The sequence below is a fragment of the Phycodurus eques genome, chromosome 15 (genome assembly GCF_024500275.1).
Source record: "Phycodurus eques isolate BA_2022a chromosome 15, UOR_Pequ_1.1, whole genome shotgun sequence".
NCBI lineage: Eukaryota > Metazoa > Chordata > Actinopteri > Syngnathiformes > Syngnathidae > Phycodurus > Phycodurus eques.
Genome location: NC_084539.1, coordinates 1,363,518 through 1,387,349, shown reverse-complemented (window position 1 = coordinate 1,387,349; position 23,832 = coordinate 1,363,518). Strand labels below are relative to the sequence as shown.

At 46.1% G+C, this 23,832-nt stretch overlaps 1 protein-coding gene across 3 annotated transcripts in view; it reads left to right on the top strand.

The window, feature by feature from the left end:
- Positions 1-23,832, top strand: part of megf10 (multiple EGF-like-domains 10) — a 111,430-nt gene that overhangs the window by 14,588 nt on the left and 73,010 nt on the right. For 2 of the 3 annotated variants that reach the window (XM_061699536.1, XM_061699538.1), the window contains exons 1-6: positions 1,967-2,164; positions 2,424-2,549; positions 19,218-19,353; positions 20,894-20,995; positions 21,497-21,597; positions 22,039-22,131. In XM_061699536.1, the coding sequence (XP_061555520.1) occupies positions 19,235-19,353; positions 20,894-20,995; positions 21,497-21,597; positions 22,039-22,131 (415 nt within the window). In that variant the 5' untranslated portion in view covers positions 1,967-2,164; positions 2,424-2,549; positions 19,218-19,234. Of the gene's footprint in view, positions 1-1,966; positions 2,165-2,423; positions 2,550-19,217; positions 19,354-20,893; positions 20,996-21,496; positions 21,598-22,038; positions 22,132-23,832 lie in introns of those variants that run through there. The other variant, XM_061699537.1, reaches the window with a different exon arrangement.

The window sequence follows — 23,832 nt, the reverse complement described above, 5'->3', positions numbered from 1 at the left end:
GGACAAGTATGTTACAAGACACACAAGGAATTTGTCTCCGGTAGTTGGAGCCTCTCTAGTATGACAACAAACAGCCACGATGAGGAAATATACATTTAGGACACAAAAAAACGAGTGTGGAGAGTCATTGGTGGTTGTCGGTGGCGTGCCTGGGTGGATTTGGGGTGTGAAAGTGTCCTTTTCAAATCTGCAGGGGAGATGATCGCTTGCAGCTGGTTGGCGATTGTAATTCTCACTACACTGACGCAGAGTCGTTAGCGGCAAACTGGTTTCCCAGCTTTTCTGCAAAATTTCTCTTTGCGATGTTGATTTCGTTTGTCAGCTGGTTTCTGGCCTGACTCTGTACAGGGTGCTGTCCCCACTCTGATAGCCGTCCTCTTTATCCTGGCAGAGTTGGCGAACTTGGACAGTGAATGACGGCTTGTTATTATTGAACGTGCAAAAGATCTTTGTTGGTGCTGTCATATACCCATGAACTCGCCGAAGGGCAGAGTCAGCCAGATGAACTTCACATCTGATGCCCAAGCTACAGATCACTGGTGCCTCAGCTGTGGAGAAATCCAACTGCGCCTCTGACACACCGAGATGTGTAAGAAATTATAATTATCATACCATAAACATTCCCAATGAGCAACATGCTCCTACCCCCGAACAAAATACTTGTTTTTCTATTGCATGGACCATTGAATGGTTTCTGAAAACTGGGGATGCCACCACAGAGACCACAATGATCGGGGTAGACCAAGGGGCCTCCCCACAGTGTGGTCTCACTGTGATGAACATTATCTGCTGTCTGATGGTCAATAAATGATAGAAAGATTGTTTTCCTGATGTTGGATAGTGTGTTCACTGATCATGCGCAAATTGAAAATGGCGTTTGTTGTACCACGGTCCTCCATAAAACCATAATGACAAGCAGGAATCTCAGGGTGAATTTTTTCGCTGTATTCTCTGTAATACTATTTTTAGCAGTATTTTGAGAATGTGATTCATCAGGCTTACTGTTCGTTGGTTGGCAAATCACTTCAGTCTGGTAAATCAGTGGCCACGAGATACTGTTATTGATATTCTTTCAGAGTCGTGAACATCTCAGCTGGGATTTCATCTGGCCTCAGAGATTTCATTTTCTTCAAGGCCCACCTGACCTCCTTTTTATAGAACGCTAGGTGCTGTTTCCATATTTCTATTATCATCCGCGTCGTCACCATCATCACCATAGCAGCCGCCGTCATCAAAGAGATATAGAATCTACTCTTCCTATCTTGCTGAGATGTCTTTAAGGTCCTGCAAAACCCTTCCATCTTTGGCTTGAATGCATTTGGTTGCCATAACTGATCTTTTGTCACTTATTTCTGTCATTCTTTGGAAACATCTCCACATCTTTAAACAATGGATGTCATGTAATTTTCTTTGCTTCTTAACCCCGAGAAAACGGAGCTATTGATTATCGGCTCTGCTAGACACAGCCACTTGTTTCAGGACACCACTCGGAGTTTTCACAAAAGTACCATGACCCAAAGTGACTCAGAAACAAATCTCAGTGTTGTGTTTGACCCCCCCCCCCCCCCCCCCTTCAGATTCTGCTGCTGAAACATAGGCCCAGACATTAGGTCCATCTCTAAAATGGTATTTTCCAACTTCCCTGGCTGATGCAATGTTTGGACATTCCACAAGCCAGAAATTGAAAAAAAATAAAAAATAAACACAGTTTGAAAAAAAAAAAAAAAAAACACACCAAATGGGTCCTGGGATTCTGCCGAGGGTACTTTCTAGCCTCGCACCAGATATGTACTATTAAATTATCAATGTGAAGTTTTAATAGAATCAGAATCAGTTTTATTGTATTTATTTATAGTATGTTACAAGACAAAAAAAAAAAAAAAAAAAAAAAGAAGAAGAAGAATTTAAGAAGGGGGCAAATACTTTTTCAGGGCACTTCTACGTTTTTTTTCATGAGTTTTACTAAACGAGTCCCACCAAAAGGTGGCAGAAGAGCCAAGAAGATGACCAACAAGGATGCTTTGTACTTGGAGACGGCTGACAATGCAAACTCGTATACAGAGAAACGAACTTGAGGATTTGGAAGTGGTCATCTTGCCATGGTCGGATTCCATCAAACCAAGGTGGAATAATCGCTTGCGTTAAAGGCTGGCCTAAGGGGGAGGTATGTCGTTTTGTCCTCACACCTGCAGCCATTTTCGATTTGAGAAGAATGTAACAAAAAAAAGCAACAACAAACAAACAAGAACAAGAACGGAAAATCCAAATCAATACATCGAAGTTGTTTTTAAATTGCGCATCAATGCGTTTTGTTGACAATTTCGGGCATATCAATGACGCCATTGTCCCAGAAGGAGAGAGTCTCTCAGTGGTTGGGCAACTTGTGACGTCACAACAACAGTGAACAAGTGTTTTGGTTGCAGGAAAGATCCTCGGTCGACTCTTTTCCCATCCGAGGGAGTCCCGTTTTGCAACAAGGATTTGTTTATTCGTTACGCCGCCATCGGACTCATGAGACAGGACATGATTGAGAGTCTTCCATAGATAAGGTAATTTTATTATTATTATATATATATATGTTTTATATCTTTGATGTGCCTTTCATAGATAAGGTAATTTTATTATTATTATTATTATTATTTTTTTTTTTATATCTTTGATGTGCCTTCAGACTCATTTGCAAATGCATTGTCACAGAGCCACTAAAGGTTTCTTTGCGCCAATTGTCAGAGAGCAAGAAAAAGAGTGACGTCTCCAGCCCAAGGTGGGCTGCACAAATCTTCTTCTTATTGTGATGATGCTCACTCTTCTAATTTTAACATGCAATGAGTTCTCTCTCTTTTTTTTGATTTTATTTTTTTATTTTTTTTTATTCTTTTTTTTAAAATTTATTTCGTCCAAATTTGAATGTGTCGGCCCAAAATATTTTGCGACGCTGGTTGGGTTTGTACATTGGCGCCGCAAGAAATCTTTTGGCTCAGGAGTTCATATTTATCGACCAAAAACAGTTTGCAGGATGATTGAAGCATTTCGCAATTAACTGAATGTATATCTGGGGGGGGAATTATTATAAGCAGGGAATGTTATTTGTGTATGCAACCTTGGATAATTAACATTTGGAGCACATGAGTAATGATATAAGTAATGTATGTTAATAGTCATGATTGACAGTGCAAATGGTGGTGGCCCACGGAAATCCACGTCTTTTCATAACGGGAAAGACCAGCGCGCATAACGGGAAAGACGTAAACACGTCTTTCCCGTTATTGATCAAATGATATGATAATGACCCATATTATATATGATTGATGTGTACAGGTCAATATCCGGTGGCTACATGAGACAAATGACAAAATATGCTGATTTCAATGGAGAAATGTGAAATGCATATCTGTTCATTTTTCCTCAGACAGCGACGGTATCCATTGAGGGCATGTGGTAATTATGTTGCAAAAACAAAACAAACAAAAAAACAAACTGATGAAATCTATTGATGTCAAGGGGAATTTTAGTGCGCCTGTGAAATGAGGACGAAAGAAAACGGAATCATTCAATGTTACATTTTCTTGAACGTAGTCGTAGTACAAGTGAGACCCTTTATAAACTCCTTTTCATATTCACGTCATCTGTCGTAAGGGAAACGATCCGCCGCGACAAGGCCGTGTGTCCCCCCCCTGGAAGTGAAAGTCGTGTTGGGCGTCGAGGGACAAGTGACCCGTGGTGGAGGGTGGAAGACGAAACACGGCACAGTCAATCAAACTGGACAGGACGAACACATGCGCGGACACACGCGGGGGGTGGGGGGTTCTGGGGGGCAGCTGTCGGTTGGGAGGATTCAGATGCGTTTGAGTAAACGTTTTGCAATGTATTTATTTGCTTTCTACGATACTTTTTCTGACTGCCGCTCGTTGTAATGGTGCAACATTTCCGTATTGCCGAACTGTAGCCTACTTCGCGGGCAAACAAGCGGGAAAAGGCACTGGGCTCTTCCTGTTCAGTCGCTTAGCAACCGGCAACAAATACGGCAAGCTTGAGCTTGTGCTGCGGTCCTCCGTGCGATCGACCCTGCAGCGAACGCCACACAAAACAAGTGCGGGGTGAAAGGCCCGTGACACAGTCAGCTCGTCAGCCTTGCGAAAAAACTAAAGCTAGGCCTGGCCTCAGCTGTTGTTTTGCCTGGCATGACCAATGAGCCTGAATGGGAGAGGAAAAGTATCAGTTGTCGCCTACTTTAATTCGACATTAACTTCATTTTGATGTCCTACTCCCACCAAAGACGCAAAAAACGGAAAACAACAATCGTCATTTGATGAAGGAATAGTGTGCATAGTGAGTAGAGTGTGATTGTGTACCTGATTTGTGATGGTGGTCCACATTAAATATGAGCAAGCACAAGTAAAGGTTTATATGCCGATTTCAAGGCTTAATAAAATAGATGTTTTTGGTTAAAGGGGGGCTGGCAACTCTGACTGAAAACACAAAGCCTGTGGCCAAAAAATGTGGAGTAGGCAACTGTCATTTTTTTTATGCGATTGTTCGGTCCAATCAGGTTTGCGCAGTGTGTTGCAGGCCCAAGTGTGAGTGTTTTTTGTCTACATGTACCTTGCGATTGGCTGGCAGCCAGTCCAGGGTGTACCCTGCCTCTAGTCCAAAGTCACCCGGGATGGCCTCCTGTTCACCCACCATGCTAGAGAGGACAAGCGGTATATAAAATATTTATTTAGTACTTCAACGCTGGTCTTTGAATATTTGTTCACAGATATTTTTGTGAATGTTGATTAAATGTGAATTATACCGTCCTACAGTAAAGGGGAGTTTACAGTTAACACTGCTAGCAAGTAGGCCTGTGACAATAACATTTTTTTTTTTAGGATGATACAGTTATACTGTATTTTCCCCAAAATTATAACGATAAACAATAATATGTTTTTTTTGGTGTTTTTTTTTATGCCCCTGAAAACGAAAAATAAAGCCTGCCCTCCAGCTGCAAGACCGCGCGGTTGGTCCGCTAAAGGCGCTGGATACGAGCCCTTCACCTGTCAATCAAATACTGGCCGAATAACGTGCCGCTTGAGGTTACGCTGAAGAAACTGTTAAATACCCCGTGTTTGTGTTAATTGGGGACTAACACACATCGCAACTCGGAGGGAGGCGCTGATGTTTTAAACGATGTCCCGCGGTGGAGCGAGCTGTTTAGCTAGCTGCTAAGCTCCTTAGCTCATGAGCTTTTGCGGGCTAGCGACCGTAATAAACATTTAAGGGTCCCTTTCCCTTAAGTATTTGTTGTGCGCTAACACCCTTGCACATGGAGCAAGGCTGTGGAGTATTGGACGGAACCAACACTCGTCCGCCGGCGTTCCGCCAGCCCACTAGCGGCTAATGACACAACTGTCCAATTCTCCGTCGGCTGACTGTGTGAGCCGCGCACTGGCTCACTACAACAATGGCAATTTATCGAGTCAGGAAAAACTATCGTGTCCATTTAGTTATTGAACGATAAGTCAATATAGTAATGATCGTGACGGGCCTACGAGTAAGATTTGAACGTAGCCTCACTTCACTAATCCCTCCAGTTTGTGCCTTTGACATATGAAGTCTATTTCAATCATTTGCTATTGGGAAAATTTGATTACATATTAAAACTAATTGGGGGTAAATCAATATTGCTACCCATTGTGATTTCATGCTACACTTTGCAATATTCACAAGGCCATTCAAGTAGGAAACATTGAAGCTTTTTAGATGACTATCTTTAAGCTCAAGCACTTGCTGCTAGACTGTTTCGTACTCCTTGAACGATGCCAGCTAGATCCATTCCACACATCCACCAACCAGACAAAGATGTCCATCCATCCATTTTCTGAGCCGGTTCTCCTCACTAGGGTCGCAGGCGTGCTGGAGCCTATCCCAGCTGTCATCGGCAGCAGGAGGCGGGGTACACCCTTGAACTGGTTGCCAGCCAATCGCAGACACAAAGATGTAATTTTAAATATTACTCCGTGGCAGACTAATACACGAGCGCACTGGCCTGAGGTTCCGCCTGTGCGCTCGGGACAGTCACAGGAGTTGACGAGCTCAGAAAAAAAACATTTCCGCCGCTTCTGGTGTTAAAAGGTAAGGGTCCTTTTAGTCCGTTACAATGACCTAATGTCGCTCGCGACTTGTATTTATCAATTATTGCTTATTTATCAACTACTTTGTGCGCAAGACTACGACTTCGACATCTTCTACTGCTACTCTTACGTTGAAGAAACATTTTTGCTCATCAGATCAGCCCGTGTCGTATTTGTTGCACTGGTCTATATCTAGTCGGAACTTCTCGACATCACACACCACCTCGGGCTCCTTCCATGTCGATCAGCCCGATAAAATCCGTGTAGTCTAATTTCAATAAAAACTGAGGGACTGTGCATCTTTCCTGTTGTACAGCAAAACTGTTCTGACATAATTAGGCATACAGATCCACCATACTCAATGACGCATTAGGCTGCTGAACTGAAAATGTTAAAAAAATACATACATTTACAAAAATACACATACATACAAATACATACATACATATTTTTTTTTTCACCCTCTGATTGACTTGCGTTTTGTCCGTGGAGTCGCTTTCATCAAAAGTTGATAACGTATACAATGGATTAGGGGCAGTAAAAAAGTAATGGGCCCAATTTGATTGAACCTACTAATTTTTATTTATTTTTATTTTTTCCCAGAAATTTTCATTGTACTTGTTTAAATGAACTCAACATTTTCAAAAGGTTGCAAAATGTGTATGGGGAAGCTGCAATAGGCTTCAGCACAGTCAAAAAGTGGGCGTCCAGGATCAAAGTTGAAGAACAAGAGCCTGCTTTGAGTCACCTCTGTGACAAGCAAAGGAGTACCAGACCATCTTCAGCGGTTAATCCTAGGAATAGTACTAGGGTCGAGAGTCGAAAATCGTAGAGTCAATCGTGTCATCATTGATGACATAACCCTGACCCCATACACATTTTGTGAACCTTTTGAAAGTGTTTAATGGTGATTCCCCTTCCAAAGCAAGACTTTCAATCTCTGCTTCTGACGGACATCCAAAAATGACTTCATTGGCTGACAGGGAATGGACATGATTAAACAAAACTTCAATTAAGGCGGCACGGTGGACAACTGCTGAGCACATCTGCCTCACAGTTCTGAGGACAGGAGTTCAAATCCCGGCCCCGCCTGTGTGGAGTTTGTATGTTCTCCCCGTGCCTGCGTGGGTTTTCTCCGGGTACTCCGGTTTCCTCCCACATCCCAAAAAACATGCGTGGTAGGTTGACTGAAGGCTCGAAATTGCCCGGAGATGTGGATGTGAGTGTGAATGGTTGTTTGTTTATATGTGACCTGCGATTGGCTGGCGAGCAATTCAGGGTGTACCCTGCGTCTCGCGTGAAGATAGCTGGGATAGGCTCCAGCACGCCCGCAACCCTAGTGAGGATAAGTGGTACAGAAAATGGATGGCTGGATGGAAAAATGTTATTATTAGTAGGTGTCATGATCTGTGCCCTGCAGTTCCTCTGCGAGGCGTGGGTGGCACCTTGTGTCTCTTTTTTCCCTCTCCACTGCACTAATTACCTCCTTGTCTGCGCACCTGGTTCAAGTCACCCTTCATCACAGCCTGTACTGAAGCCTGCCTGTTCTTGTGTTCCAGCCCAATTCTCTGATACTCGTGCTCGAACTTACTCTCTGTTGTTACTCCTCCTCTCGTGCCCTCCTGTGTCTCCTGTCACGACGCTCGCTTGTGCTACCGCTCCAGTCTCCCGCACGCTCCCTGGTCCTACGGGCCACCCTCACGCCTTGGAATTCTTGACCTCGCGCTTCTCCCGAGTAGACCCCTTCCAACTGGTTCGTCAGTCTCATTCTGCTTTTAGGTCCAGTCCAATACCGTTTGGTACATACCGTGACAGAATACTCTGGCCACTATGGACCCAGCAACTCTGGAAGTATTGAGGGAAGTGCTCATCCACCAAGGCGCCCACATCGGCCAACATTCTGGCAGGTAGGCAGGTAAATGTGGGTGGGATGAGACGGCCCGGATGGGAATTTTTTCTGCCTGAACGACTGAACGACTGAAGGACAAATTAACGGTTAGAGAGAAGCCCACTTCCTTAGAGGAACTAATTTCCTAGCTATAAGAATGGACAATCGCCTTCGACGGAGTGAGAGGGATAGAGAAAAAGAGAACCGGTCCCGCAGCCTAGCACCCTCTGTGGGTACTGGACTTGAGGATTGCCTGTGCAATTGTGTAAGACCCGTCTAGACCCTCTGGAGTCACAGGCTCTGTACATACTGTGGACAGCCAGGCCATTTCATCATCTCCTGCCCCCAGAAACCAAAAGACCGGGCTCTCCACGGCTGAGAGCGGCGTGGTGAGCCAAGCCAGTTTCATCTCCAGCTCTCCCTCTCATATGACCATTCCCGCTTGTATCCTTGGACTAAACCACAACTACCTGGTAACCACCCTCATCGACTCCAGAGCGGACGACAGTTTTTCATTCACGAGGGTTTGGCGTGTCAACTCCGGGTGCCTCTAGAACCTCTCCCTCTTCCAAAGAATGTTACGGCCCTGGACAGGTGACTCATATCCTCTGTGACTCACCAGACAGCTCTTATCACCCTCCTCATCTCAGGGAACCACCGTCAAACTCTCCAACTGTTCGTCATCCCCTTTCCAGAAACCCCATTAGTCCTTTGACTTCCCTGGCTAAAACAAACACAACCCCGACTGGACTCACCTGGCAATTACTGGTTGGAGCCATTTTTGCCACTCAATGTCTTCGCTCAGCAATTCCTACCTCCAGTGAACCTAAGCTATCAGCATCATCACTTGATCTCTTCCTGGTTCCCGAAGAGTACCACGATCTCTCTCCGGTTTTCCGCAAGGATTTGGCCATATCTCTACCCCCCCCACCCCCCCCCCCCCCCCCCACCACCCTTATGACTGCGCCATCGACCACCTTCTTGGAGCCCCTCTTCCCTCTAGTTGCCTCTTAACCGTTCCCGCCCTGAAAAAATTGCCATGGAGATTTACATCCGTGAATCCTTAGCCTCTGGACTCATCCGGCCCTCCTCTTCCCTCCTGGGGACAGGCTTCTTCTTTGTTGGGAAGCTCTTGCATCGACTTCCGTGGACTCAACGACATCACCGTGAAAAATAAATCACCGATACCCCTCATCGACCCCTCTTTTGCACCCCTGTGCGACGCTCAGATCTTCACCAAGTTGGACCTGCGCAATGGCTATCACCTCATCCGCATCAAGGAGGGGGATGAGTAGAAAACCGCTTTCAATACCCCCCGAGGACATTTCGACTATCTGGTCATGCCTTTTGGATTAACCAACGCCCCTGCAGTTTTCCAAACATTCATCAACGAGGTCCTCCGTGATATGCTTCAGCGGTTCGTCTACGTCTACTTGAACGACATCCCCGTTTTCTCTCGCTCTCTGGAGGAACAATGACAACATGTCCGCCAAGTGCTTTAGCGCCTCCTGGAAAACCGTCTCTTTGTCAAGCCCGAAAAATGTGAATTCCATCTCACCTCGATTTTTTTGGGATACATCTTAGCTAAAGGACAACTACAACCAGTCCCGTCCAAAATCGAGGTAGTCGTCAACTGGCCAGTCCCCTCCACCCGCAAGGAGCTGCAACGCTTCCTGGGTTTTGCAAACTTCTACCACCATTTCATCAGAGATTACAGTAAAGTGGCCATTCCCCTCAACAGTCTCACTTCTACCAATTCTCCGTTTCATTGGACACATGCTGCTTCCTAAGCCTTCAACTGCCTTAAAAAACTGTTCACCAGTGCCCCTATCCTTAAACACCCTGACCCCTCCCTCCAGTTCATGGTAGAGGTTGAAGCCTTGGATGCAGGAGCTGGAACTGTCCTCTCCCAGTGAGATCCCAAGACCCAAAAACTCCACCTCTGTGCCTACTTTTCCCGTCGTCTGTCACCCGCCGAACAAAATTATGACGTGGGTAATTGTGAGCTGCTGGCAATGATATGGGCCTTGGAAGAATGGAGGCACTGGTTGGAGAGTTCCGGAACTCCATTAATTATTTGGACAAATCACAAGAACCTCGCCTACCTCCACACTGCAAAGCGGCTAAACCCCCATCAAGCTCGCTGGGCACTATTCCTGAGCCGCTTTTTTTGTCAGGGCCACTACCTGGGAGATCGAACGAGTGGTTAAGAGAGAGACCAACCAGACCCCAGGACTGGATCTCCAGACCGTATCTTCGTGCCCGAGTCTGTCCGCTCTCAGGTGCTCAAGGGGGGTCCCAGCTCCAAACTCACCTGTCAATCCCAGAACCAACCGAACCCTCCAATTCATCCAACAGCACATTTGGTCGCCCAGTCCAGAACCAGCCAAACCCTCCAATTCATCCAACAGCACATCTGGTGGCCCAGTCTGGCGCAAGATACCTGGGAGTTCTTCTTAGCCTGCTCCGTCTGTGCTCCAGGAAAAGCCTCACACCTGTCCCCAGCTGGCTTCCTGCGCCCCTTACCCATCCCGAGCCGCCCCTGGTCCCACATTGCCTTGGACTTTGTTACTGGCCTACCCCCTCTGAAGGTAACCCCGTCATTCTTCCTGTCATAGATCGTTTCTCCAAGTATGTCCACTACATACCCCTTCCCAAGTTGCCTTCTGCTTTCGAGACCGCTAACCTTCTTGTCCTCCTTGTCCTCCTTGTCCTCAAAATCCCAATAGACATTTTCTCGGACCGAGATCCTCAGTTCTCCTCCCAGGTCTGGAAGGAGTTCTGTAAGGCAGTGGGCGCAGCAGCCAGTCTGTCTTCGGGCTATCACCCACAGTCCAACGGCCAGACAGAGCGGGCAAATCAAAGTCTGAAGTTCGCTCTTTGCTGGTTTGCCGCACGTAATCCCGCCTCATGGAGCAACTTTCTCCCGTGGGCTGAATATGCCCTCAACTCCCTCACCAGCTCCGCTACAGGTTTGTCTCACTTCAAGCATGCTATGGGTTCCAACCCCCTCTGTTTAAAGAGCAGGAGCATTCTGTGGCGGTTCCATCGGTGAGGGAGCACCTGCAACGGATCCATACTATTTGGAAGGACGTCAGGGCAGCTCTCACTCTTTCGGCCAAAAGAAACAAGCGGTTGGCGGATCTTCATCACTCCTATACCGGAATACAAGGTGGGTCAGATGGTGCGGCTTTCCTCCCGTGACCTCTCTCTCAAAACGGAATCACATAAACTCACGCCACGCTTCATTGGGCCTTTTCCTATCTCAAGATCCATCCCACGTTTCATGTATCTCCGCTCAAGCCTGTCTCCACCAGTGCTCTTAGCCCTCTGGCCGTGCCCCCTCTACGCCCCCGAATCATCGACAACCATCCTGCCTTCACTGTATCACGCATCCTTAATGTGCGCCCCTGGGGTCGGGGGTTTCAGTTCTTGGTGGACTGGGAGGGTTATGGTCCAGAGGAGCGTGCCTGGATATCCTGAAAGCTCATTTTGAATGACACTCTCATCAGCAATTTTTATGCGGCCCACCCTGGGAAGCCTGATAGGATGCCAGGGGGCGTCCGTTGAGGGAGGCGGGGTAGTGTCATGATTTGTGCCCTGGAGTTCCTCTGCGAGGCGTGGGTGGCGCCTTGAGCCTCTTTTTTCCCTCTCTCTCTCCAGCACTAATTACCTCCTCGCCTGAGCACCTGGTTCCAATAAGCCCTAATCACAGCCTGCACTTAAGCCTGCCTGTTACGGTGTTCCAGCGCCAGAGTATTCTCGCTCCTACACCAGCTGACGCCTGGCCCATGAACGTAAGAATTGTTTCTCTGATACCTGTGCTCGAACTTACTCCCTGTTGTTCCTCCTCTAGTGCCCTCCTGTGTCTCCTGTCACGACACTCGCTCCAGCCACATAACCAAGTTCACTCACCTGCTCACACTCCAGTGTCCCGCAAAAAGCTCCAATCCACCCTCACGCCTTGGAATTCTTGACCTCGCGCTTCTCCCTAATAAACCCCTTCCAACTGCTTCCTCAGTCTCAGTCTGCTTTTGGGTCCAGTCCAATACCGTTTGGTACATACCGTGAAAAGAGGTTTAATTTTATTGGGCTCATTGCACTTTGACTGCTTGTCGTGTATACCATATTTCCTTGACCATAAGGCGCACCGTATTAAAAGGCACAGTCTCAGTTACGGGGCCTATTTCTGTATTTAACACATACATAAGGCGCACCGCATTATTGGGCGCAGGCATGGTAAAACATACGCTAGCTTAAAACATACGGTAGCATGCATGCACGCTAAAGCATGTTAGCGTATGTTTTTAAAAAGGCAGCGGGAGCAAAACTGAGTTCGGTTGTACTTTATTGAAGTATTTACGTTATTTTTTGATCAATCCTCATCCACAAATACATCAAAGCCCTCATCTCCTGTATCCGAAATGAACAGTTGGCCAAGTTCTACATCAAATATGCCGAGTTCCCTCTCGTCATTGTTGGAGTCTGTCTCGTTGCCGGGGGGCTGTTCAACAATGATGCCGGCTTTTGCGAAAGCTCTGACAACAGTCAAAGCAGATACCTTAGCGCAGGCATCCACAGTCCATTCACATATGGTGAGGTAACTCGCCCGGCGTTGCCTCCTAGTCTAAGTAAAACTGTGCTCGCCATCTGTCATCCATCGCTCCCATGCTGCTCGCAACTTCACTTTGAACGCCCGAGTTATTGCACTCAGTCGAATGGTGTCTGTAGAGACTCTTCTCCCGGCTGTTCTTTGGTCATTAATCCATTGCTGCGCCCCGTCCATTTTGGAGAAATTTTAAGACTTTTAAGTGCGCCTTATGGTCGTGAAAGTCCACATTATAAAGACACTTCCGGGAAAGTCTTATTGTTAATAATAATACTGATCTGACCTAATTAGAAAACACATTAGGAGGGGATCACCACTCACATTTATTCCATCCATCCATCCATTGTCTTTCGCTTATCCGAGGTCGGGTTGCGGGGGCAGCAGCCTCAGCAAGGAAGCCCAGACTTCCCTCTCCACAGCCACCTCCTCTAGCTCTTCCCAGGTAAGCCAAGAGACGTAGTTTGTCCAGCATGTCCTGGGTCGTCCCCGGTGACGTGCCCGGAACACCTCACCAGGGATGCGTCCAGGAGGCATCCGAAACAGATGCCCGAGGCACCTCATATGGCTCCTCTCAATGCGGAGGAGCAGCGGCTCTACTCTGAGCCCCTCTCGGATGACCGAGGAAGGAAACTAATTTCAGCCGCTTGTATCCGGGATCTTGTTCTTTCGGTCACGACACACAGCTCGTGACCATAGGTGAGGGTAGGAACGTAGATCGGCCGGTAAATAGAGAGCTTTGCCTTTCGGCTTAGCTCCTTCTTTACCACAACGGATCGATACAAAGTCCGCATCACTGCAGACACTGCACCGATCCGCCTGTCGATCTCCAGTTCCATTCTTCCCTCACTCGTGAACAAGACCCCAAAATACTTGAACTCCTCCACTTGGGGCAGGATCTCATCCCCGACCCGGAGAGGGCACTCCACCCTTATCCGACTGAGGACCATGGTCTCAGATTAGGAGGTGCTGATTTTCATCCCAGCCGCTTCTCACTAGGCTGCGATCCGCTCCAGTGAGAGTTGGAGATCACGGCTTGATGAAGCCAACAGAACCACTTCATCTGCAAAAAGCAGAGATGAAATTCTTAGGCCGCCAAACCGGACCCCCGCTATGCCTCGGCTGCGCCAAGAAATTTTGTCCATAAAAGTTATGAACAGAATCGGTGACAAAGGGCAGCCTTGGTGGAGTCCAATCCTCACCGGAAACGAGTCCGAATTACTGCCAGCAATGCGGATCAAACTCTGAGACCGGTTGTACTGGGACCGAACAGCCCATATCAGGGGGTTCGGTACCCTATACTCCTGAAGCACCCCCCACAGGACTCCACGAGCGACACGGTCGAACGCCTTCTCCAAGTCCACAAAACCCATGTAGACTGGTTGGGGGAACTCCCATGCACCCTCGAGGACCCTGCCAAGGGTGAAGAGCTGGTCCACTGTTCCACGGCCAGGACGAAAACCAGACAGACCCTCCTCTCCAGCACCCCTGAATAGACCTTACCAGGGAGGCTGAGGAGTGTGATCCCCCTGTAGTTGGAACACACACTCCGGTCCTCCTTCTTAGAAACGGGGACCACCACCCCAGTCTGCCAATCCAGAGGCACTGTCCCGATGTCCACGCAATGTTGCAGAGGCGTGTCAACCAGGACTGTCCCACAACATCCAGAGCCTTTAGGAACTATTGGGCGAATCTCATCCGCCCCCGGGGCCTTGGCACCAAGGAGCTTTTTAACCACCTTGGTGACCTCAACCCCAGAGATAGTAGAACCCAGACTGTGCTTCCTGAAGGGAAGGCGTGTCGGTGGAATTGAGGTCTTCGAAGTATTCTCCCTACCGATTCACAACGTCCTGAGTTGAGGTCAGCAGCGCCCCATCCCCACTATACACAGTGTTCACCCTCCTGAGACGCCGGATGGTGGACCAGAATTTCCTCGAAGCCGCCCGGAAGTTGTTCTCCATGGCCTCACCGAACTCCTCCCATGCCGGGTTTTTGCCTCAGTGACCACCAAAGCCGCATTCCGCTTAGCCAGCCGGTACCCATCAGCTGCCTCAGGAGTCCCACAGGCCAAAAAGGCCCGAAAGGACTACCTCTTCAGCTTGACTGCAAGTCCAATGACACGACCACAAAGTCGATCATCGAACGGAGACCTAGGGTGTCCTGGTGCCAAGTGCACGTGTGGACACCCTTATGCTTGAACATGGTGTTTGTTATGGACAATCCGTGGTGAGCACAGAAGTCCAATAATATCTTCCTCCCGATCGCCCTTACAGGTCTCACTATCATTCCCTACGTAAGCATTGAAGTCCCCCAGCAGAACGATGGAGTCCCCAGCGGAAGCGCTCTCCAGCACCCCCTCTAAGGACTCCGAAACGGGTGGGTAATCTGAACTGCTGTTTCGTCCATAGGCACTAACTACAGTCAGGACCCGTCCCCCCACCCGAAGGCGGAGGGAGGCTACCCTCTCGTCCACCGGGGTGAACCCCGACGTACACGGTGAGAGGCGCCGAGCAGGTGTGGGTATACTTATTGCCCCCCGGCTCGGCGCCTCTCACCGTGCGCAACTCCAGATTGGAAAAGAGTCCAATCCCTCTCGAGAGGACTGGTACCAGAGCCCAAGCCGTGTGTGGAGGCGAGCCCGACTATATCTAGACGGAACTTCTCGACCTCATACACGCTCGGGCTCCTTCCCTGCCAGAGAGGTGACATTCCACGTCCCAAGAGCCAGCTTCTGTAGCCGGGGATGGGATCGCCCAGGTCCCCGCCTTCGGCAACCGCCCAGCTCACACTGCACCCAACCCCTATGTCCCCTCCCACAGGTGGTGAGCCCATGGGAAGGGGGACCCACGTTACCCTTCTGGGCTGTGTCCGGCCGGGCCCAATGGGTGCAGGCCCAGCCACCAGGCACTTGCCTTCGAGCTCCACCTCCAGGCCTTGCTCCAGAGGGGGGCCCCGGTGACCTGTGTCCAGGCAAGGGAAACTTAGATCCAGATATGTTGTTCTTCATCGGGGTTTTTGGAGCCGTGCTTTGTCTGGTTCCTCACCTATGACCTGTTTGCCATGGGTGACCCTACCAGGGGCGTGAAGCCTCAGACAACTTAACTCCTACGATCAAACCCCTCCACCATGATAAGGTGACGGCTCAAGGAGAGGACATTTAATCCATATAAATCATCCATCCATCCATCCATCCATCAATTTTCTGAACCGCTTCTCCTCACTAGGGTCGCGGGCGTGCTGGAGCCTATCCCAGCTAACATCGGGCAGGGGGGGGGGTATACCCTGAACTGGTCGCCAGCCAATCGCAGGGCACATACAAACAAACAACCATTCGCACTCACATTCACACCTACGGGTAAATTGGAGTCATCAATTAACCTAGCATGCATGTTTTTGGGTGTGGGGGGAAACCCGAGTGCCTGGAGAAAACCCACGCAGGCCCGGGGAGAACATGCAAACTCCACACAGGCGGGGCCAGGGATTGAAGCGAGGTCCTCAGAACTGTAAAACCGACGCTCTAACCAGTTGGCCACCGTGCCGCCGACTGTCATTATATTTGCGTAAATTTTTGGGTTTTTTCTTTTAAACCAAAGAAATCTTCTATAAGTCAGGATAGAGCACCAATAAGTGTTTTCTAGGTTGGTTGTCCCCTCAAAAAAGAAAAGAATGGGATTTTCGTTTTTAATTAAAAAAAAAAGTCTGCAAATACCGTACTTTTTCATGTATAATATGCTCTCGAGTATAATGCACACCCCCAAAATTGAATCCAAAAATCAGGAAAACCCTTCTTCCTATGTATAATGGACAACAATAACTTGATATCTATTGATAGATAGAAAAGCATCTATTGATTGATATGGGGTGGCACGGTGAACGACTGGTTAGTGCGTCTGCCTCACAGTTCTGAGGACCGGGGTTCAATCGTGTTTTCAACGGGCACTCCGGTTTCCTCCCACATCCCAAAAACATGCATGCTAGGTTAATTGACGACTCTCAATTGCCCGTAGGTTTGAATGTGAGTGTGAATGGTTGTTTGTTTGTATGTGCCCTGCGATTGGCTGGCGACCAGTTAACGTGGTCACCAATGAGAACTTGTGCACTAACTCCATCCTATCTAAGATTACTGGCAGAGCTGGTGCATTTAATTTTCTCCATTTTGGAGAGGATATGAAACGTTAAAATAAAGATACTTACAATGGTGTGGCTATACAATGAATATAAAAATTATGCGCACCCCTGTTCAAATGCCGGCTTTTTGTGACATAAACATAACCCAAGACAAAGATAAATTCTGACAAAACGTTGTGCACCATTAATGTAAAGTAGAGCCTGTATAACTCAAAGGATTACAAAAAAACAAAATTACTAATCTTTTTGAGAGAGGAAGTAAAAATAATTAGAACCGATTTTCCCGTTGGCTCGGAGGAATAATTTGGGTGCAATAAAGAAGGGCACTTTCTTCATGGCCAAAAGGGCAGAGGCTGCTTTGAAAAGGGCACGTTGTGTTAAAACTCCTGATTATGTGACCTAGTTTTATTTAATTCAGACATTTATAAAAGTCAACTTCTTTTTTTTCTGTGGAAAATGATGGTTTTCCAAGTGTCAGTGCATATTGCGCTTTGTAAACGCCACACATTTAAGTGCTGCAGGCCAATTGAAATAATTCATCCGGAAAAAAAACTAAATAAAATAAATATGCCAATGTAATATGCAAAGTTAATCCAACATACTCTATGTATATAACGTAATATTTGTTATATACGGCGTCTGAAATAAGTATTTAATAAGTATTTATTCATTTTTCTCTAATATAGTTCCAAAGGTGCTATTGACATGAAAATTTCACCAGATGTTGGGAACAACCCAAGTAATCCATACATACAAAAAGTAGAACAAATAAGATGAGAAATTAAGTTGGGTGTAATAATGTGAAATGGCACAGGGAAAAAGTATTGAACACGCCAACTGGTATTTATTTAATACTGTTTACAAAAGCCTATGTTTGCAATGACAGCTTCAAGATGCCTCCTGTATGGATAAACTAGTCTTCGTGTATGGAGAAACTAGTCAAGCAGTCTTCAAATCTTGAAGGTTCCGTGGGCTTCTTCTGTGGACCTTGCGTGTGAGTTCTTTCCAGAGATTTTCGATTGGATTCAAGTCAGGTGGCCATTCTAGCAGCTGTATTGTTTTACTTTGAAACAATTTGAGAGTTTCCTTGGCAGTATGTTGTGGATCGTTATCCTGCTGAAATGTCCAACCTCGTTTCATTTCCATCATCCTCGTAGATGGCAGCAGATTTTTGTCAAGAATGTCACGTTACATTTGCCCAAGTTTCCTAGTACCATATGCTGAAAAGCAGCCCCGCACCATCATGTTCCCACCTCCAAACTTCACTGTTGGTGTGGTGTTTTTAGGGTGATGTGCAGTGCCATTTCTCCTCTTGGAACGAACGCAATGGGGTCTTCCGTGGTGAGCGTGCATACCGGCCATGGTGGCGGAGTGCATTATTCACTGTTTTCCTTGTGACAACAGTACCTGCTAATTCCAGATCTTTGCACAATTCCAGCACTGCACAGGCGTTCCTTGGCTCTTGGACAACTCTTCTGATTATTCTTTGCACTCCTCTGTCAGCAATCTTGCGAGGAGCACCCGATCGAGACAAATTTATGGTGGTATGATTTGCTTGCCACTTACATATTATGTCCCCAACCGTGTTCACTGCGACGTTCAGAAGCTTAGATATGCGCCTGGAACCAATGCCATCGTAATGTTTTGCAACAATAACGTACCCATCATGAGATATGTCTTGACTCACGCCTTGGCAATGAGACCTTTTTGTAGGCCATTAATTAGGAATGAACCAGCTGATGTTCATTTGCACTGACAAAGGACTAGATTGCTGTTTGATTATTGATAGCTTTTAGGTGTTGTCTTGACTTTTTGCACCTCCCTTTTTTCATGTGTTCAATACTTTTTCCCTGTGTCATTTCACATTTTTACACACAACTTAATTTCTGATCTTATCTGTTTCCTTGTATGTATGGATTACTTGGGTTGTTCCCAACATCTGGCGAAATATTCAGGTCAATAGCACCTTTGGAAGCATATTTCCTGGGAAAAATGGTGATGTGTCAAATATTTCAGCCACTGTATACAGGACGAGTTTCTAACTTTATAGATTCAAGTTCCAAGACTTGATTTGTAACTAAGTCATGCTCATTGCTAATGTGAGCTGACTCGTACTATTTCTTACAGACCGCAATCTTCTGTCTCATTTCGTAGTTCTATTTGTTCTATAGTATGCAGTTTCATTGCGCACTTGGATTGAGTTCTCATTTTATGAAGTAAAACAGCTCCCTTAGCAACTTCTATGTGAAAGCCATTCAACATCAGCGCCGTCACTCCCCAAAAAAAAAAAAGTGCGTAGAACATGAGATACATGATCATAAATTCATAAATACTACCGCATGAACCGAAAGTAAAGAATGAACCACAAATTGTTTATCCACAAGAAAGAAAGGTGTTTTAATGTACAGCACGTTACGTGTTTCATTTCCATGAAACACTTCTTCCATCGCAAAGTTAACCTGTTCCCTTCTTTTTTGTCAAGGTTCAGTCGTGAGTGAGATGGCCGCGCCGCTGCTGTGCCACGGGAGAGTCTCGTTGGCTGTGGCCTTCTTTTTCCTGCCTTGCATCACTTCCTCCCTTAACCTGGAAGATCCAAATGTCTGCAGCCACTGGGAGAGGTTCGTCTGTTGACCGTTCCGTATTAGACTTTACACTGATCTGAACGGCTTGATCGGTATCGGGCCAATAATTAGCGTTTTATGGTGATGGGCTGATCGGCTCTAATGTCATTTGGTACAAATTTTGTGCAATGACACGTCCGTCGATAATAAAAGTCACCGTGATTTTCATAAAAATGAGACTAAATGTATATATTTTTTTCATTTGATCTATTTTGTAGTCATTTCTCTAAGACTAGGTTGATTAATTGATGAATACAGTGAAATACATGTTACATACATTGTTTATTTATCATAGATTATTGAAGTTAATTTATCTCAATACTAAATAAATACATTTTCAAATGAAAATTGTCGGGATTCAGGTTGCAAGTCGGACTCAGACGCAGAGAGGACAGAGAGGTGAGTTTGTGAACAAACGTTTATTGCAGCTCGGAAGCGAACAAAGGAAGTCTGAGAACTAAATCCGGCATTGGCAGGGTTCCAACGAGGACCGCTCTGGCAGGGTAGGAGTCAGGGTTGTCGGTGGGCCGCAAACTGGACACACACACACACACACACACACACACACGGGCTGGACTCAGGGTGCTGAAACAGCAGCCCTGACAAAAATAAACTTTGTAAAATATTCCTCTTTATTTACTTTTTATTCATTTATGCAATTAAGTCTTTGGTTAATTGATCACCTTCTACAAAAAAAATGACTACTTTTTTTTTTTTTATTACAGCAACTTATTACCTTACAGTAGTAGTAGAACTATATTCTTCATTTGTGTCTGCATCAGTGTTGCCAGAGTTACCTTGAAAAAGTAACTTCGATAATTTACCGTGTGTGTGTGTGCGTACGTGTGCGTTTGTGCACATAAGCATGAGTGACAGACAGACAGACACACACACACACAAATTGCTCCTCGCACAATAATTTTGATGCAAAGAGTGACAAATTGAACCAGTTCTTGGGGTGGGTGGGGTTAATGGGGGAAGCACTTGCCACCTCAGCCGTGCAAGCACGTTAAACCAGGTCACAGTCCGCACTCCAGACGAAGTTGAACGTTGAATATTTCTGAACCTACGTATCTTAAGTCCTTCAGCGAGTCAGTCCTTCCCCTTCCATGACCGATTTACGACCGCGCACTTCAGTATGACTAATTACACCCACAATGCATTGCATGTTGAACACACCAGTCAAATTGGGTAAATAAAAACGTAACGACAAATACACCTTTTACGAAGGAAAACAAGTAGTAGTAGTAGTAGTAGTAGTAGCGTTGCCTTCCCAATGTTTTTCACTTTTTGTCCAAAGACACCCGCCGCAAAGAAAACACGCAGGCTTCCATGCGCACACACACAGTCACGCAGTTTAATGAAGCTTGCGCTAGCAGTGGGTAGCGGTGCATTAAAGCTCAAAGAACCACGAAATTCCGTCCGATTCAACTCGGGTGGTCGAATGTCACGCACGAAAGGCAGTCGCGCGCACACACGGATTCTGACATGCATTTGATGTCTGATCTCTTGGGTCCTTCCCTTCCTGTGCTTTCAGATATTCGGTGACAGTGCAAGAATCCTACGCCCATCCTTTTGATCAGATCTATTACACCAGCTGCACAGACATCCTCAACTGGTTCAAGTGCACCAGACACAGGTGAGGACCACATCAGTGGCAACAATGTTCTGAGACAGCCCTGGCTGTTTTTACACATCGATTCCCATTCGTTGCTCTTTCGCAGCTTTCGGTTGTTACGATTAGCGCTTAACATTTGAATTTCAAGTGACCAAAATGCCATGTTTATCGCCTACAAAGAGGTGACGCCGACACCGGGCAGCTCCAAAATAGAATTCAACAATAATGTATTGCAATACATTGTTACACACACACTATTAAAGGAGGGTGTGTGCGTGTGGTTAAATTGGATCAATTGTGTGATTAATCTGAGTTAAATCATGACCAATGTGATATTCCTTTTGGTGATTGATCATGAGTTAACGCTTTAACTTTCACAGCCCGAGTAAACAAAAACAAAAAAAAAAAAAAAGGAAGAAGTCACTGTCGATGACTTGTCGTTAATCGGTAACCTTATAATATGATTATATATTACAATATAATACGAACCTTCCTCGATCTCATCGGACGACTTACTTGCAGGGTAAGCTACCGGACCGCGTACCGCAGAGGAGAGAAGACTATGTACCGAAGGAAATCCCAGTGCTGTCCAGGCTTCTTTGAAAACGGCGAAATTTGTGTTCGTGAGTATCGTCACAAATTTACAACTGCACGAAAAAGATTGGTTTTCCGTGCTCCGGGAAAAATGCGCAATAAAATCACCACCACCCAAAAAAATGAAACAACGGACCCGTGAAACACAACTTTTTTTTTTTTTTTTTTGCTTCATTGGACAATATTCAAACCTGATTCAAAATATATCATTCTAAAGATAGCAACATATTTGCAACAAGAAAAAAAAGATTATATATGTATAAAATGAGGTCAGCAGCAATTTAGCCTTTTTTTTTTTTTTAAAAGCTGGCATTTAAGTCATAAGAGAAAATGGATTCGCATGGGCTACGGGTGCCCAGGTAAGTCAAAAAAATGTGCCCCAAAATCAGTGGATCTGTAGTCGGGGTCCCTTCAACGAGTAAAGTTTCCCTGATTCATTCCACTAACATCCTCCTCTTTCCCTCTCCAAGCTCATTGTACCGAGAGCTGCGTTCATGGCCGTTGCATAGCCCCCAACACCTGCCAGTGTGAGCCCGGATGGGGGGGGTCCAATTGCTCCAGCGGTAAGTCTTCCAGCTGTTGCTCTGTGTGAGGTGACAAGTCTTTTGTTTGAGAGCCTGTGAAGCTCTCGGAGAGAGGAAACAAAAAAAACAGATTGGATCTTCTGACTGAATAGTTGACTGCTTCTCCACAACACTCAGAAACACCATACGAGTAAAAGTGTATTATTATAACGGTATACTGCACATACAGCGCCCTGGAAAAGTATTTGCCGCCTTCTTGAATTCTTTTTTTTTTGGGGGGGGGGGGGGGGGGGGGGGGAAATTATATTAAACAATAAAGTAGGGAAACTATAAAATATACGAATTTGAGAAGGTGGCAAATACTTTTGCACGGCACTGTCTTTATAAATAGCCTATGCAGCAGAACATCCAAGTTTGAACAAAATACACAGCATTAGGCCCGCCGCACACCAAGCGGTGTTGCCGAACCCGACTGAACTGCCGCGCAGTGTGCGGGGTTTTGCAGCTTGTTTTCATGAGTGGCCAACCGCCGTCAACCAAAATATACGTTTCCGGATATGAGTGAGATTCAGCTTTATTGTCGGAAAAGGCAATAGTAGACAGTCACCGCGAGCTCACAGTGGTGAGCAACATAAGGGGCGTAACTAAACACAACACGATATTCACTCACAGTACATGCAACAAAACTAATATTTCACGAATAATAATCAAATAGAGTAGGAGAATGAAACAGACTATTCCTATCTAAAGGCACACAACAAACAACTGTACATTATGAAACACCTGACAACGCCGACACATCATACAATTCCAATGAAGTTGGGACGTTGTGTTAAACATAAATAAAAACAGAATACAATGATTTGCAAATCATGTTCTTCCTATATTTACTTGAATACACAACAAAGACAAGATATTTAGTGTTCAAACTGATAACCTTGATTGTTTTTAGCACATAATCATTAACTTGGAATTTTATGGCTGCAACACATTCCAAAAAAGCTGGGACAGGGTAATGTTTACCACTGTTACATCACCTTTTCTTTTAACAACATTCAATAAACTTTTGGGAACTGAGGACACTAATTGTTGAAGCTTTGTAGGTGGGATTCTTTCCCATTCTTGCTCGATGTACAGCTTCAGCTGTCCAACAGTCTGCGGTCTCCGTTGTTGTATTTTACGTTTCATAAGCCACACATTTCCAATGGGAGACCGGTCTGGACTACAGGCAGACCAGTCTAGTACCCGCACTCTTTTACGACGACGCCACACTGTTGTAACACGTGAAGAATGTGGTTTGACACTGTCTTGCTGAAATAAGCAGGGGTGTCCGTGAAAAAGACGTTGCTTGGATGGCAGCATATGTTTCTCCAAAACCTGTATGTACCTTTCAGCATTAATGCTGCCTTCACAGATGTGTAAGTTACCCATGCCACTGGCACGAACACAGCCCCATACCATCACAGATGCTGGCTTTTGAACTTTCCGTCCATAACAGTCCGGAAGGTTCTTTTCCTCTTTGGCCTGGAGGACACGACGGCCACAATTTCCAAAAACAATTTGAAATGTGGTCTCGTCGGACCACAGAACACTTTTCCACTTTGATTAAGTCCAGAGAAGCCGGCGGCGTTTCTGGGTGTTGTTGATAAACGGCTTTTGCTTTGCATAGTAGAGTTTCAAGTTGCCCTTACGGATGTAGCGCCGAACTGTATTTACTGACATTGGTTTTCTGAAGTGTTC